The sequence below is a fragment of the Monodon monoceros genome, unplaced genomic scaffold (assembly GCF_005190385.1).
Source record: "Monodon monoceros isolate NGI ecotype Baffin Bay Population unplaced genomic scaffold, NGI_Narwhal_1 Super_Scaffold_22, whole genome shotgun sequence".
NCBI lineage: Eukaryota > Metazoa > Chordata > Mammalia > Artiodactyla > Monodontidae > Monodon > Monodon monoceros.
The window spans coordinates 62,554,831-62,570,473 of NW_021703779.1; the positions used below are offsets into that span (position 1 = coordinate 62,554,831).

Here is a 15,643-nt window from a genome sequence, read left to right on the forward strand (position 1 = left end):
CAGCAATATAACTTTGCACTTTAAATAATTTTCAGCTACAGATTTTGCTTTTAGAAAACAAACTTTAAAGCAGCTGTTTTGTTTCCTTGTAAAAGTTTCTGTAAATGCATATACTTGGGTCCCTGATGGACTTAGCTGTTGTGACTTCCAGACTTTTCCAACACTTTAACCCTTATACAATGGAACAAACAAACCTTTATTGTGCCTTGTTTAATGGTTCATGTTTCCACACAGGACAGCAGAATTTAAATTTTTAAAATAATGTATGTATGCTTATAGATATATATATTTTAAAACTTAATTAATGAGCTTTAAACTGTGGGGTGAATCTGTGAGATGAGGTAAGGAAATTTGGCACATTTCAAACAGTATCCTTTAAGTTTTGGTAAATTGTGTAACACAACATATTTTTCCACTGTGATCTACAGGTGCTATCCACATAAGTGGGGGTGGTTAATAGCAAGAATCACTGGAATGTTTCTAGTAAATTAACAGGGACAAGCTCCCCAAATACTCACAACCAAATGTTGATATAGAAGTAAAAATATATACAATACAGTCACTTTTTTGTAGTTTGGCACAATGTTTTACTTCCTTTCCCCTTGGGTAAACAGTGCATAAACTACTTTGTGCAACTGTATGACTTCTAAAGTCTTTTACATAGAACATCAGATTAAAGTTTGCTTCCAAAGACTTATTCCCACACTTTAAAATTCTTTTCTTTAAGCACTTACATGTCAACATACATACCACAAGGCATATTTTGAAAGAAATAAAACACAAACATCAAATGTCTTTCTGGAAAATGGGAGTCTCTTCTTCAAACACAGGTAAAACCCAAAATGCTGTTTCTGCTTTTAGGAGATTGTAGTCGGAATCCCTGCAGAAAAACCAAACAATTTATGCCATCTTAGTTAGCTTTAGTGTATGTCCCACAAAGGGATCATACAATCTAAATTTGTTTACATCATACTAGATGCCGTACGATGCAGAAAAAGATACAAATAGCAGGGGCCACTAGAAAGCACTCCTAATTGCCAAATGATGAGATTTTGTTTTCCAAATTATGCTCTTTTTGCTTAAATGATCTTGGCATTTTTGTCTATATAACTTTTAAATTCTGTTATTCAAAAATTTTCTCACTGCAAAGTCCTTCCCTTCCCCAAGTCATTCAAGAGCATATTTTAGTTGTATTTTCTCAGTAAGTAAAAACTAATGCTGACTAGCAGAAAAAGTAGCCTTGTCAGAATTTATCCCTAGTCAAGCCACTACAAAATTGCCCAATCTTTTGTGTGGCTTAGAGGTATAGGGATTTTCATGCACTTTTTTCTTTTCGTTTTAATTTGAAAAAGAAGGGAATGGGACAGTTTCTTTCATGCAAACTGCTTTCAAGAGGGAAAAAAATGAGGGACTGCGGGCTTAGCAGAGTAGGAAAGCTAAGGGTGCATCATCTCAGCCATTTTGATGCAGTATTACCTCAGTTTTTCAAAAGAAGCTGTCCCAGCCTCATCCTTGTGGACCTGTTCTCGCTCCATACGCTTTCCCTTACACTTCTCATCTCTCAGGGCCTTGGAGCTGGTTTTGTGACGATATAACTTTTTGTGTGTCGGTCCATTATTGCCTAAAGTGCTCAGGTTATTATACTTTTTATCAAAGAAGGCAGAGCGAGAGTCCTCGTTATAACCAGACATGCTTGCACGACCAGGATCACCTATCGCTGCTTTCCCATTGCTTTTACTCACACCCTTGATGGACCTGTGATTCTTAGTGGCTCCTGGAGAGCCACTGTTGGCCTTTTTCTTAGATTCCTGTGGTGTCCCAGCCAATATTTTGAGTGTTTTTAATTTTAGACTATTGGACTCAGGGGAGTAGAATATATTGGGGTCTCCATGGTGCTCCATGGGTTCGCAAAGGGGCTCTATGGAGGCCATCATGAATCTCTGCACATCTGCCATACCAGAGGCAATGTTGGACAAGATATAAGAAGGCTCCTGAAATTCCCGTTGATCATCATCCAGAAGGTTGTTGGTGTTGGTGCCCATGCTCATGTCACTCCAGCCTGGGCTGCTCTCCTTCCCCAAAGACCAATCTCCAGAAAGTCCCTTCTGACTTGGCATCTTCATAGAGGCCACAGGGCCACTATGCTGGATACATTCAGCCAAAGTCTTCCCTGTGGAGGATATGCTGTTGACTTGGCCTCCTCCACGACCGATGCCAATTTGCATTTTCTCTCCATTGACTGCAGCCATGAATTTCCCTTTCTTTGTTGACTTAGGGACCTGGCGGGAGGTTTTGCCAGGTGGTTTTTCAATCCCTTTGTTGTTGGCTTTGGGGTTTTTTTTCCTGTTGTTTTTCTGAGAAGAGCTTTGGTTCGTAGCCCCACTCTTGTTGGGTGAACTTTTCTTTCTTGATTTTGACACCTTGTTGTTAGTACTCATCTGACCAGATGGATCATTAAACGCTGATAAGCAAGGGGCTTTTTGGAGCAGGCTGACAGAATCCTCATCATTGAACATATGGAATTGAAACTGATGGTTATTTAAAGTAAATCCATCATCCACTTGGACCTGCCGTGAAAGGGTACTGCAGTCCCATTTGATTTTTTCCATATTGCCCAGTATTCCTGGGACACCCTCTTGGAACACCTTTAGTGTTCCTAGTGTCTTGATACTCTCACATCTGGTAATCTGAGGGGAAAGACTGGGGGTGTCAGGTGGGGACATCTCTGAGAGGGAAGAGTGGCGGAATTTGTCAGGAGTGAAGTTGGAGATATCCAGGAGGTCAGTGGACTCCTTTAGTGGTGCTATTTCATCAATGCTCTGCTGGATCACCAGCTTGGGGCTGCAATGGGCCAGGAAGTCATCAGTGATATCATCATCACCATCCTTTTCACAAGACTTCAAGCTTAAGGAGCAATAATTGCTTGAGTTGACAGAGAGTGGGGCCATAGAATCAAAGCTAAAGAGCCGCCCATCATCCATATTCACTGGACCCTGCTGGAAAGGAAAGCAGATCTCTCCATTATTAAAGTGACATAATTGATAAGAGTCATCAGATGAGAGCTGGGTGTCTTGCACAGACGCATACAGGACCTTGTTGCAACTACTGCCACCGCTGTTGAGGCAGATCGGATTGTATGTTGTAGCTGTGAGGTTATTTTCCATGGAAACTACTTGGGAGACTCCAAATTCACATGATTGGTTTGGAGCTATCTCCCTTGAGACTGCAGCCATGAATTCCTGGGAGCCAGAAGTAGGTTTGTTGGGCCACACATTTCCATAGTTGCTTGATTCCATTTTGAAGTTTTGGGATGATTGAAGCAGCTCAGACTCAGAAGGCGAGGAAAGCACACAGTCCTGGGCAGGCTGGAGAGGTACAAATGATTTTTCTGTTTGAGTGAGGCTGACTTCATTTTGCTCTGGAGAATGCTGAGTGAAGTATGAAATGCCAGTATTATTTGACAAGTCAGAAGCATCTAACAATGTCTGCAAATACCCTCCAGGGATAACAGGTATATTGTTGGCAACATGAGCAGATGATAGAGGCATTTCAGAAGAGCAAGTGGTTGGTAGGAAAGTAGAATTCTTAGCAACCTTTGTCTCATGAAATTCAGATAGATGTGAACCATTTGAGGTCCCAGGAATAGCTTCATTCTTTGAATTAGCCTTGGAAGATTGGTCTCCCAAAAGAGGGGTCATTTGAACAACTGGCTTGCTTTCTTGCCCAGCTTTGATTTTCTTGGATTTTAACCTGGCTTCACTTTTAAATTTGATTTTGTTGAGCACTTTCCTCTCTGGCCCCTTAAATTGTGCATCTTGGGCTTTGACTTTCACTGAGTCAGGGCCTGTGATGTCATTTAAATGTGATCCATTTGCACAGCCGGGGGCAGCCAGAGGTGCTGACTTCAGTGTACCTTTCAGGCCTCCATCTTCTTTACGACTACTAGCTTGCCTCTCATCATTGCAGAATGAAACCTGCTTACCACTTGCTGAAGTTTCCATGGATGGGATTCTTTGAATCCTGTGCCTGTTGCCAAGTTTAGATTTTCGTTTGCGAGCAGGTGGCAGGAATGACACCTCAAAGCTACCTGGTTCAAAGCTTTGCTTTTGGCATAAGGGTGTTTTGTTGGAGTCTGAATTGCTGTTTCTCTGCTTTTTCTTCTTTTGCCAGAAGCCCTTCAAGGGGGCCAGCTTGGAATATTTGTTGAGCTGCGTCTCACTCAAATTCACTGTTGTCTCACTGGCATCCACCCTACCCAACTTCACCAGCATGTTCTTCTCACCTTTAAAACGATTAATGATGATATATTTGATAATAACAGGGGGCTCCTTACGAGTTACTTTTCTTCTCTTTTTGGGACACCATTCATCATCATCTTCCTCTTTACAACCACCTGGCAGCCATTCCTTCCTCTCATTTACCTTTTCACCCTCTAGTGAGTCAACATCATATAGATAATCTTCACTATACCTGACTTTTCTCTTGGCTCGCAGCCCATAATTCTGCTGGGAGGAGGAGCTGCCAGAATTAGTGTCCCGAGCCATATAGCGGCTACAGTCCTTGATCTCCCCCATGGCATCATAAGAGACCTCAATGAAGGAACTGTCATCACTAAAATTCCCTGATGCCTCCAAGGAATTGGCAAGATGGCCTTGCTTTGGATTCTTAAATTGCTCTACTTCAGGTCCACTGCATGGTTTATTTAAGGCAGATTTTTCTCCATTATCCTTTGCATCATTTTTCTCTACACCTTTGTCTTCCTGGCCTTCTTCTTTGCCTTTTTTCTTGTCCAAGATTTTATCTTCCTCCCCCCAGATAATGCTCACATCAGGGACCTTGAATTGGGAAAGATCACTGCTCTGCTTCAGGGCCCCACTCTTAGACTCCCGCTTGGGGCAGGTAGTGAAGACACTGGGAAAAAAGTTGAATTGGGCATCCTCCTGCATCAAAAGGGTGGTTTTGTCTCGAACGTTGTCCTGGAAGGATTCATATCGAATTTTCAGGGAGCAGACATCACTGCCCAGTGTTGACTCATCATCATCGAACATGTAGTTATCCACATCTTCTTCAGAGAACAAGTTGACAGACAGCTCATTCTTGGAACAGAGGTCAAGAAGTTCAATCTTACTCTCACTAATAAAAGTCTCAAAGTAACCCCAATCCTGATTGGAATTTGCCAGCAAAGCCTCTTCCGTATTGCACTTATCTAATAGTAATGCCTCATAATAACTTTTCTGAGCTGGGTCCTCCAAGTCAATGTCAGGTTTCTCGGCTTCTCGTCTATCTCCTGCCCTTGATTTGTGCAGTGGGAAGCCTAGGAGCTGGTCTGAGAGCAGCTGCTCTCCGTATTTCATGTTTTCTCCAGCATTAATACACTGAATCCCTATATCAGAGACTGCACAAGTTTCATAATCCCTATTTAGATCACTGACTTTTAGACTGATCCCTGGCTCAGGATCTACTGCATCCTTGGATTCCATGAAGCAGCCCAAGCAAGTCCGGCTTGGCTGCATGAGGCACTCCCCATTCAAAGCTGACATGCCTGCAGGCTCCATTATGGCAAAAGGAGCTTTCTCACACTCATTGGGCAGTGACCATGTGTTCAGGCCTTTTGAAACACCAGATGTAAGGGAGATGGCATTCACAGAAGCACTATTAGCAGCATGCTCAGGTGCTTCAATCAGGCCCAAAGGAGAGGGAGGGCTCTGCATACAGGGCTTCTTAGAGGGCAGAGGCAGGAGACCTCTGGGATACATCAGGTTCTCTTTTTGGGCCACCAGTATAGGCTGGATTGGTGTAGCAGCATCTAGAGCTGCAAATGACTTCATTGCCACATCCTGGTCCTCTGAATCTAGAGAAAAGGGGAAAAATGACAGAAATAAAGTTAAAGGTATTAGACCAGACTCATTAACTCTCTTTCCCTTGATCAGTTTCTGGTACTTGATTTTATGATATAAAATCTAAGCTTCAGCTTCTCTAACTTTAGAAGTAGAAACTACAGAGTTAAAGAACAACCTTGATTTTGTATTGAACATTCATGCGAGTGAAAAATAATATTTTTTAGGTTCAGCTTTTTCTTCAGACACACATGGCACTCTCCTCAGAAATGAGGAAAAAATTGGATTGCTTGATCAACTGGAAAGTCAAATCTTTCAGGGTGGGAAAATGCTGAGATGGGATATATTCATGGTTTTGAACTATGAGGCATAGTCCTATCCTTCACCTATGTTTTGGAAGCTCCTACTGAGTCTAAACATTCCAAACTTCACATCAGAGCATATTTCTAATTCACCAGGAATTTAGAGGAACTTAAGTATCCATTTGATAGAGATGATTTGGGAGAGCAAAGGGGTTGGATTTGATACCTCTTAGAGACCCTTCTAGTCCAGTTAGAGATCTGGTGGAATAAAGTTTAGGATTAACTCCTATCTCAGAGGCATCCTAGACTTAACTTGCCCCAGCTCTGTGGATACCGAAAATCTATAGTACTAACAAAGGACTACTGGGAGAGATATTACATACCACAATTAAATTCCCTTACCATTTTCCTTGACCCCATTAATCATAGTGTTTTCTCCATTGGCTGAGGCAACAACAGCCTTATCTTGTTGGTTATCCATGAATGGAACCTCTTATTGTTTCATTCCAAGTCCAAATGCTGTCCAACCTGCACATTTCAAATACATAATATCAGTCATCAAATTTTCTTCTCTGTTTTAAGCTCATTTCAGCTAGAGAGGTTTTAAAATGTTCACTGGAATTTACCTATTTCCAGACTGGCTTCATAGCCACTATTGTTTTTGTTTCATATTTTATACCTACTATATAAGTCAATTTGGAAACTCACACTTCATTCACACATTCTAGATCCTTCTGTCTCCTCTAGGCTACCATACCATTCAAAACTGAAATCTGAGGAAGCAGGCAAACTTACATCTTCTTCCAGATAGTAATACATTTAACCTAATCATGGTCATCCAATTAGGAAGGACGCAAAGTAGAGCCCAGACTAACCTGAGACAAGGGGTGTGTACATGTGGAGATGATTGGCTTTATTTCTGTTTGTCTCATCTCTAATTCAGATGATCATAAGCTCTTAACGAAACAAGCCAATTCGTATATACACACATATACATCCCATTCATATTTTCTCTGTGCTTAAAATTTGACTGCTAAGTATGAAAGAGGTAGAGAATTCCTTCCATGATTTCTTGGCTTTCATGACCTGAGCTCTGGTTTTGACAAATATTTCTCCAAGCCCACAGCAGGATTTTTAAATGTGACTACAAAGAAGATCTGGAATTTCTGAAAATGTCCCAGCATTATCTGGTATTTTTAGTGTATAGAACACATATCTATAGCCCCTCATGTCTTGCCCACCTACTTGGAGGGTAGGTATATGCAAAATGATATGAGGCACAGCCACTCAAGGTGGAGGTCTCTACCATGTGCCACTACAGCATCTATACATCTCTATTTATTCCAAACCCCCTTTCTCTAGACCTTTTCCTCAGCCAAGGATCCATCCCTTTATTAAAAAGCATAGACTACTTTACTGATGGCCAAGCAGCTATTATAAAAATCTCCACTGTATATTCACTTACTCTAAAACATGCAAATACTATAAAAGGTAGGTCCAGCATTGCGGGTATAAGACAGTTTTAAATGATTCAATCTTTAAACCCTAAATCCTATCTGGGCCTATTTCCTTATCTGTAAAATAAGAAGTCTGTATTAGGCAATCACTCAGTGTTTTAAAAGTTAGATGATCTTGGGTTCCCCTAATATTTATATATCATAATTGCCCAACTTTCTTCTCATTTTATACAAGACCTGACTTGAGAGTAGCCAATAAAACCACAGGTGTCAGGAAAAAGAGAAAGAGATGCTTACTTGTTGTATTTACACAGAAAGAAGGGCTGGAGATTTCTAAAAGGTAGAGATGCTTGGCTAACAATGTCAAAGTCACCATCCTTTGGCAAGGAGGGCTCATTTGTGGTGGAATCGAATGAACAGATCAGATGGTTGAGCCTCTGCTTCAGAGAGGACCCTATGGGCAGATGGAATCATACTGTCATCATGGATTACTCTGTGTATCTTTTTTAAAAAAGGAACTCAGTAGAACTTCAGGTATCATTTTACTCTTCTTTAACCCCTCCACTAATTGTATCTTGCCAAGGACTTGATAAGGGGCAAATTATTTGTAGATTTCAATAACTTAGTGGCTTCTTGTCCCTTATGCCTAAGGCTAACTACAAGGAAGTCCATTTTTAATCACCAGGAAGACCAAGGCACAGAGAAACAAAAAATAAAATAAAGTCACAAAATAACATAATGGCAGATCTAACAAAGGAATCCAAGTCTCCAGACCAAGAAACCAGGTGTTTTTTTCTTAGAACACAAATGCTTTCTCTATTCTTACCACTTCCAAACCCTGGCCAAAACAAGGCTGTAGAGAGACGTTTCCACAGGTTACTGATCTATACTTATACCCCCTTTCAGATAATGAAATAAAGAACAGCTGCCTCAGACAAGTATTGATTATTAGCAAAAATTAATGTACCATAAAATATATACAGGAGCAATGCACTTAAGTATCAAGAATTATCCAATCTTGTCAGACATGACAAGAATACTTGTCATGGGACATATTAGTGCCACTGTAACTCTACTCTGGGATGTTATTTCCCTAAGAACATATACTTCCTCTCAGAAAAATCTGTCCAAGCACCCAGGATTTATGGCTCTGCAGTAAATGGAATCTTAAAGGGTTGAGAACAGAGGAAATATGCTTTGGCAAAAGATAAAGAAGAGGTGGAGAGGGGTATGGGAGCTTGATAAGTTGGGAAGGGGAAAGGAAGGGAGCACTAGGTGCTGGGCTGGATAGAGTTACAGAAGTTATCTCATTTTGTACTAACAATCACCTTGTAAGGTTGGTTCTACTAGGTTCTTTTTTTTTTTTTCTTTTTCTGGGCTGCACAGTGTGGCTGGATCTCTGACCAGGGATCACTAGACCACCAGGCAACTCCCTTATTTTTTTCAAAAGGGCAAACTGAGTATCATAGATACTAACTTAGATACTAACAGAGGTACTATATTAGATATTAACTTAATGATTATCAATTATTTGGGCTTTTTTTTCCTACAGAATTAGAAGGCTAAATCCTGAGCAGACAATCCTTCAGTTCTTTCCTATGACTTTTCAAATCTTAGCTCTAAATGACACAACTTAAAGGTATGTATTTTCCCACATTTTTATTTATTTATACCTTGGCTGCTTATAAAAAATGATTCATGAGAGGGATTATAATTCTTTTTTTTATTTTTTATTTTTTTAAACATCTTTATTGGGGTATAATTGCTTTACAATGGTGTGTTAGTTTCTGCTTTATAACAAAGTGAATCAGTTATACATATACATATGTTCCCATATGTCTTCCCTCTTGCGTTATAGCTACAATACAAACAGCTCTGGGCTTGCTTTAGCTCTTCCCAACTGATCAGCATTTTAAGATAGCAAATTTTGTGGGGTTATTAAAATCTATTTTGAGCTAAAGTTGATTAACACTTTTGGAATAATGTACAATAAGTTGCTTTGCTGATCATGGTAAATCATACAGTGTGTAACGGCACTGATCTAACATTAGCATGGAGACAGGTATTTTGAAGCAAGAAAATGCTCATTTAAAGTGGAAAAGCAACCACTCCTACTTGGCTTTCCCCTCAGTTGGGCCTGAAGAGGGCTCATAGATCCTGTCCCAGTAGGCTGCTATGCTCTTGCCCAAAGGTCTTTAAGGCTCAGGTCTTCTCTTCACCTCCCCTCTATACTCCCAGTCTAGATGACCCACACGAGCATTTGTGTTGGGGGCTGTCCTTGGCCTTTCCCAGCTGAAAAAAGTAACAAGGAAAGAAAGTATATCATATTTCTGCCTATGGACCTGGGACAACATAGCCTTTGGGACTGGAGTAGTGCTGATCTCTAGAATACCAGTTTAAATCAATTCAACAAATTGACTATGTACTACCTGTGGTCGTGGTGGTGTACCAGAAACTGTAGTGGAAAAGACAGGTGACTGAGACTAGATCCATGTTCTCAAGGTGCTCAGAGTCTATGGGGGAAAACAAGCCATAGACAAATTCTAATAAATATATAATACACTGAAAGAGAGGCAAAAAGTTTCTACAGGAGTTCAAAATGGAGAGAAATTATTCCACTGCTAGAGAGGAGGGAAATCAGTGAAGCCTTCACTAATAGCAGCAGCATTTGAGATGGACCTTGAAGGATGGTCTTTCAGGAGGTGAGGATGGAAAAGTATAGAGGAGAGAAAGGCATTCCAGGCTGAAGGAACTTCATGAGATGCCATGAGTCTCTCCCTACTCCAGTCTATCTAAACAACTGCTACAGAATCATAGGCCTGACAACTTTCCTTGCATATAACACCCTTTTCAATCAATATTCAACTTCTCAAGTTGTATTCTCCTTTCATTCTCTTCACCTCCCCTCTATACTCCCAAATATTCTAACTCTGTTTCATTAATATGCTAGACCATTTTTTGCTTCTAGGAGTCTTGCTCTTGATATTCTCTCTGCCTGGAATGCCTCTCCCCACTCTTTCCCCTTCCTCTATTCCTTCCCTTCTTCCCCCCACTTCCAGCTTCTCTTTCATCTCCCTCTCCTATTCCCTACTCAAAGTCTCCCTGACACTTTCCTTGACTCTTCCCACCCCAAACAAAATTTGTCCCTTCCCTTCTCTGGTTCCCAAAGAACTTTGCTCTCCTCTGTGTTTATCACCTTATATAAACATTACTTCTTTATATCTGATACCCTCAAAAGACTAAGCACCCCTCACCTCCACAGGGCTTAGCCCAAACGGTGCTTAGAACATGGTATATACTCTGTAAAACATGACTAGAAGATGATGTTGAATGGTAGGAAAAGATGGTGAAGAATTTGGGGAACAGTAGTGGTTGGCTAAAATACAGTAAGTTCCCTATGTTCAAACGAGTTCTGTTCCGAGAGCATGTCTGTTAAGTCCAATTTGTTCGTAAGTCCAACAAAGTTAGCCTAGGTACCCAACTAACACAATCAGCTATATAGTACTGTACTGTAATAGGTTTATAATACTTTTCACACAAATAATACATAAAAAATAAACAAACACAAAACTAAAGAAAACATTTTTAATCTTACAGTGCAGTACTTTGAAAAGTACAGTAGTACTGTACAACAGCTGGCATACAGAAGCTGGCACCAAGTAAACACCCAAGAAGAGTTACTGACTGGAGGAGGGAGAGGAGGTGGGAGATGGTAGAGCTGAAGGATTCTCAGCAATAGGAGATGGAGGACAAGCTGCAATTTCACTCACGCCTGACATTGATGGCACAGGTTCTGGCTCCTTGCTGGATTCAATTCTATCTACCCTCTTGAAAAAACGATCCAGTGACGTCTAGGTAGTAGCTCTTTTTTCTCGTCATAGATGACACGGTAGCACTGGATTGCATTGTGAACGGCTGCTGCAACCTTAGTGTACCATTCTAGGTTCGGATCCTGTGCCTCAAAAATTAACAGTGCCTCCTCAAATAAAGAAAATCCCCTTGCCATTTCCTGCATCGTGAATCTCTTCAGTTCTTCAGTTACTTCTTCCTCTCGTCTCTCTTAGTCCTTTCTCTGGGCCTCCATTTCCATCAGGTTTTCATTAGCAAGCTCCTCGTGTTGCACAGCAAGGAGTCCGATGAAGTCGTCCTCTTGCAGATCTAGCTCCAGCTTCTCACTGAGGGTCACTAAGTTGCTGAATACCTCTTTGGACTCCTCATCCACCTTCTCAAATCCATGAAAATCGTGAACAAATTGAGGGCAAAAGTTCTTCCAAACCCCATTCATGGTGACTGGCATAACCTCACGCCAAACAAAGTCAATGTTTTTTATGGCCTTGTAGATGTTATAGTACTTCCAAAATTGTCACAAGGTTGATCCTGATTCATCACTTGCCTTTACTGCCTAATGAAAAGTGTGACATAAATAATATTTCTTGAAAGTCACTATAACTCCTTGGTCCATAGGTTGGATGAACGACATAGTATTCGGTGGCAGATGCACTACTTTGACATTGGGATGAAAGTCGTCCATGAATGGGGGTTGGCCCGGAGCACTGTCAAGCAGCAAAAGAATGTTGAATGGGACGTCCTTCTCCAAGCAATATTTCTCTACCTCCAGGATAAAGTGGTGGAAAAACCAGTCCTGGAAAATGGCCTGTGTAATCCAGGCTTTGGGGTTACTCTTCCACACAACAGGAAGAGAGCCCTTGGCTATGTTTTTAAGGGCTCTTGTGTTCTCTGAATGATAAACTAAGAGAGGCTTCAGCTTCATATCGCCGGAAGCATTGCCACCAAATAACAGAGTTAGCCTATCCTTTGCTGCTTTATAGCCTGGCACCAACTTTTCCTCCTTACTGATGTAACTTTGGTCTGGCATCCTCTTCCAGGACAGTCCTGTCTCATCCATATTAAAAACATGCTTGGGTAAATACGTGCCTTCATCAATAATTTCTAGTAGCATTTCAGGAAACTGCCAGGCAGCTACCATAGCTGCAGTCACTGCCTCACCACTTTTACTTCGTGAATGTTGGCTCTAGCTTTGAACCAATGAAACCAGCCATGGCTGGCATTAAAATATACACCCTCTGATTTTTCTCCGTGTTTCTTCTTCAAGTCTTCATAAAGGCTTTTAGCTTTCTCTCGAATCAGCATTAAGCTGAGCAGGACTCGATGCTGATGCTGATCCTGCATCCACATACTGAGAAGTTTCTCCTTCTCCTCCATCACTTTTCCATGTTTCAACATTATTGTTGACATGATCAGCACAGCAGACTTCACATGTTCCATGATCTTGTCCTTGTTCTTTAGAATCGTGCCAATGGTTGAATGATTCATGTTATAAGAATGAGCGACGTCTACCATCTTTTCACCTCTCTCCACTCTCTCAGTTACTTTCACTTTTCTTTCCACTGTTATCACTTGGCGCTTTTTAGCAGTACCAGCTACATCACCTCTGCTTTTATGCTTGCTTCCGGACATCCTGGGCTGAAATATAGATACTGCACTACTGTACTCTATACAGTACTGTAAAGTACACAAAAGCATGACCACTTGTAGAGGATGCACGCATGTAACAGTGTACGCCAGACACGTGAACTAACTTACATGAATGGACATGCAAACACATGTTCGCATCTTTGAAAGTTTGCAACTTGAAGGTTCGTATGTAGGGGACTTACTGTATCAGGTACATATAAGAAGATATGATTGAAAAGGTAAGAACTATACTCTGGGGCTTCCCTGGTGGCGCAGTGGTTGAGAGTCCGCCTGCCGATGCAGGGGACACGGGTTTGTGCCCCAGTCCAGGATGATCCCACATGCCGCGGAGCGGCTGGGCCCGTGAGCCATGGCCGCTGAGCCTGCGCGTCTGAAGCCTGTGCTCCGCAGCGGGAGAGGCCACAACAGTGAGGGGCCCGCGTACAGCAAAAAAAATAAGAAGAAAAAAGAAAAATAAGAACTATACTCTGGAGGCCACCCAAATCCTAACTCAGGAAGACACTGAGGGTTTTGAGCAGAGGAATGCTATGATTAGAACATTAGGACCAGTGAGGGTGGGAGAATCAGAGTTAAGAAAATAGGTTAGGAGATGCGATGTTCAGGTGTGAGTAGTCAAGAAGATTAGAATTAGGGAGGAGGAAATAAAAATGGAAAGAAGATGTTAAATTTGAGTAGAACTGCAGAGGTGTGCTGTATAGATTTGGAAAATGATTTAGATGTGGCAGGCAAGGGAGCAGGAATTGGCATATAGAGAGAAGAGAGAGGTCAAGGAGTTAATAGATGGTTGTAAAAGGAGCATTAGGGGTGGTTGGATTCCAGGTTAGAGTAGCCTTAGAAATACAGTGCCAGGATGTTCAAGGTGAGTAATAAGCCAGTTGTGAGGTCCAACATGGATAGTGGAGCTGACAAAGGTCTTAGCTGTCATACTGGAAAGGAGGCAACTGACCAGCAAGCTGTTATAGATCTACAGGTTCGGTTAGGGACTGAAACGGATCAATGAGATAGGACTGTTGTAGCGAACAGGTCCACAGAAGGTTTCCAGGTTAGCCTAGCCGAGATCTATCTAGTCTAATCTTCCCAGTTCAGCTCCAGTCAGTTGATGGATGACAGAATCAGCATTAGTACAGAGAGCACATACTTACCCATAATGCTACCTGGCTAATTCAATTTTCTAATATCTACCAGGATTTAATGATACTAGGTTAGAAATATGGAGGTATGATGCCTTTAAGTACAGAAAACATGCTTAAAAGAGGAGCCGTATAAGTTTAAAAATATTAAGGATGAGAGAGACATCAAAAAAAGATGATCACAGTAAAACGCTAAAAACAATTCTATATATCTCAAAAGTATGGTATGAATCTATGTTATCTCTCATGATAAAGATTCCAAAATTCAAAAGATATGCACAGCTCTATTTACAATAGCCAGGACATGGAAGGAACCTAAGTGTCCATCGACAAATGAATGGATAAAGAAGATGTGGTACATATGGAATGGAATATTACTCAGCCATAAAAAGAAATGAAATTGAGTTATTTGTAGTGAGGTGGATGGACCTAGAGACTGTCATACAGAGTGAAGTAAATCAGAAAGAGAAAAACAAATACCATATGCTAACACATATATATGGAATCTTAAAAAAATGGTTCTGAAGAACCTAGGGGCAGGACAGGAATAAAGATGCAGACATAGAGAATGGACTTGAGGACACGGGGAGGGGAAAGGGTAAGCTGGGACGAAGTGAGAGAGTGGCATGGAGATATATACACTACCAAATGTAAAATATATAGCTAGTGGGAAGCAGCTGCACAGCACAGGGAGATCAGCTTGGTGCTTTGTGTCCACTTAGAGGGGTGGGATAGGGAGGGTGGCAGGGAGATGCAAGAGGGAGGGGACATGGGGATATATGTATAGCTGATTCACTTTGTTATAAAGCAGAAACTAACATACCATTGTAAAGCAATTATACTCCAATAAAAATGTTAAAAAAAAGTTATGCACGGAAAACTCATATAAGAAGTGATATCATATAATGGATGGAGTACAACCACTAACTAGCTGGGTGTCCTCAGGTAAGCTCCTTTCCCTCTCTGGTCCTCAGTTTTATCAGCTATACAATAAGAGAATTGAAGTAAATTATATCTAAGGGTCTTTCTAACTTTGAGCAATCTATAATTCATTTAATTTTTTTTTAATTTAAAAAATGAAATTCGGGGATTCCCTGGTGGCGCAGTGGTTGAGAGTCAGCCTGCCGATGCAGGGGACATGGGTTCATGCCCCGGTCCGGGAAGATCCCACATGCCGCGGAGCGGCTGGGCCCATGGGCCATGGCCGCTGAGCCTGCGCGTCCGGAGCCTGTGCTCCGCAATGGGAGAGGCCACAACAGTGAGAGGCCCGCATACCGCAAAAAAAAAAAAAAAAAAAGAAATTCCATGTACAAGGAAAAAAATCACATATATTAAGAGTTCTGATTTAAGTTTTGTGTGATACTGAGGTGATCCTATAATGCACACCTGAGGGAACTCTTTACTCTCTTCCTTCTCATGTC

At 41.3% G+C, this 15,643-nt stretch overlaps 1 protein-coding gene across 1 annotated transcript in view; it reads right to left on the reverse strand.

Moving 5' to 3' along the window:
- Nucleotides 1-362: 362 nt before the first annotated feature.
- Nucleotides 363-15,643, reverse strand: part of NEXMIF (neurite extension and migration factor) — a 147,320-nt gene continuing 132,039 nt past the window's right edge. Inside the window, exons 2-4 of the mRNA XM_029241208.1 lie at nucleotides 6,542-6,667; nucleotides 1,477-5,851; nucleotides 363-880 (exon numbers count right to left, since the gene is read on the reverse strand). Of these exons, the coding sequence (XP_029097041.1) occupies nucleotides 787-880; nucleotides 1,477-5,851; nucleotides 6,542-6,620 (4,548 nt within the window). The 5' untranslated portion in view covers nucleotides 6,621-6,667 and the 3' untranslated portion in view covers nucleotides 363-786. The remainder of the gene's footprint in view (nucleotides 881-1,476; nucleotides 5,852-6,541; nucleotides 6,668-15,643) is intronic.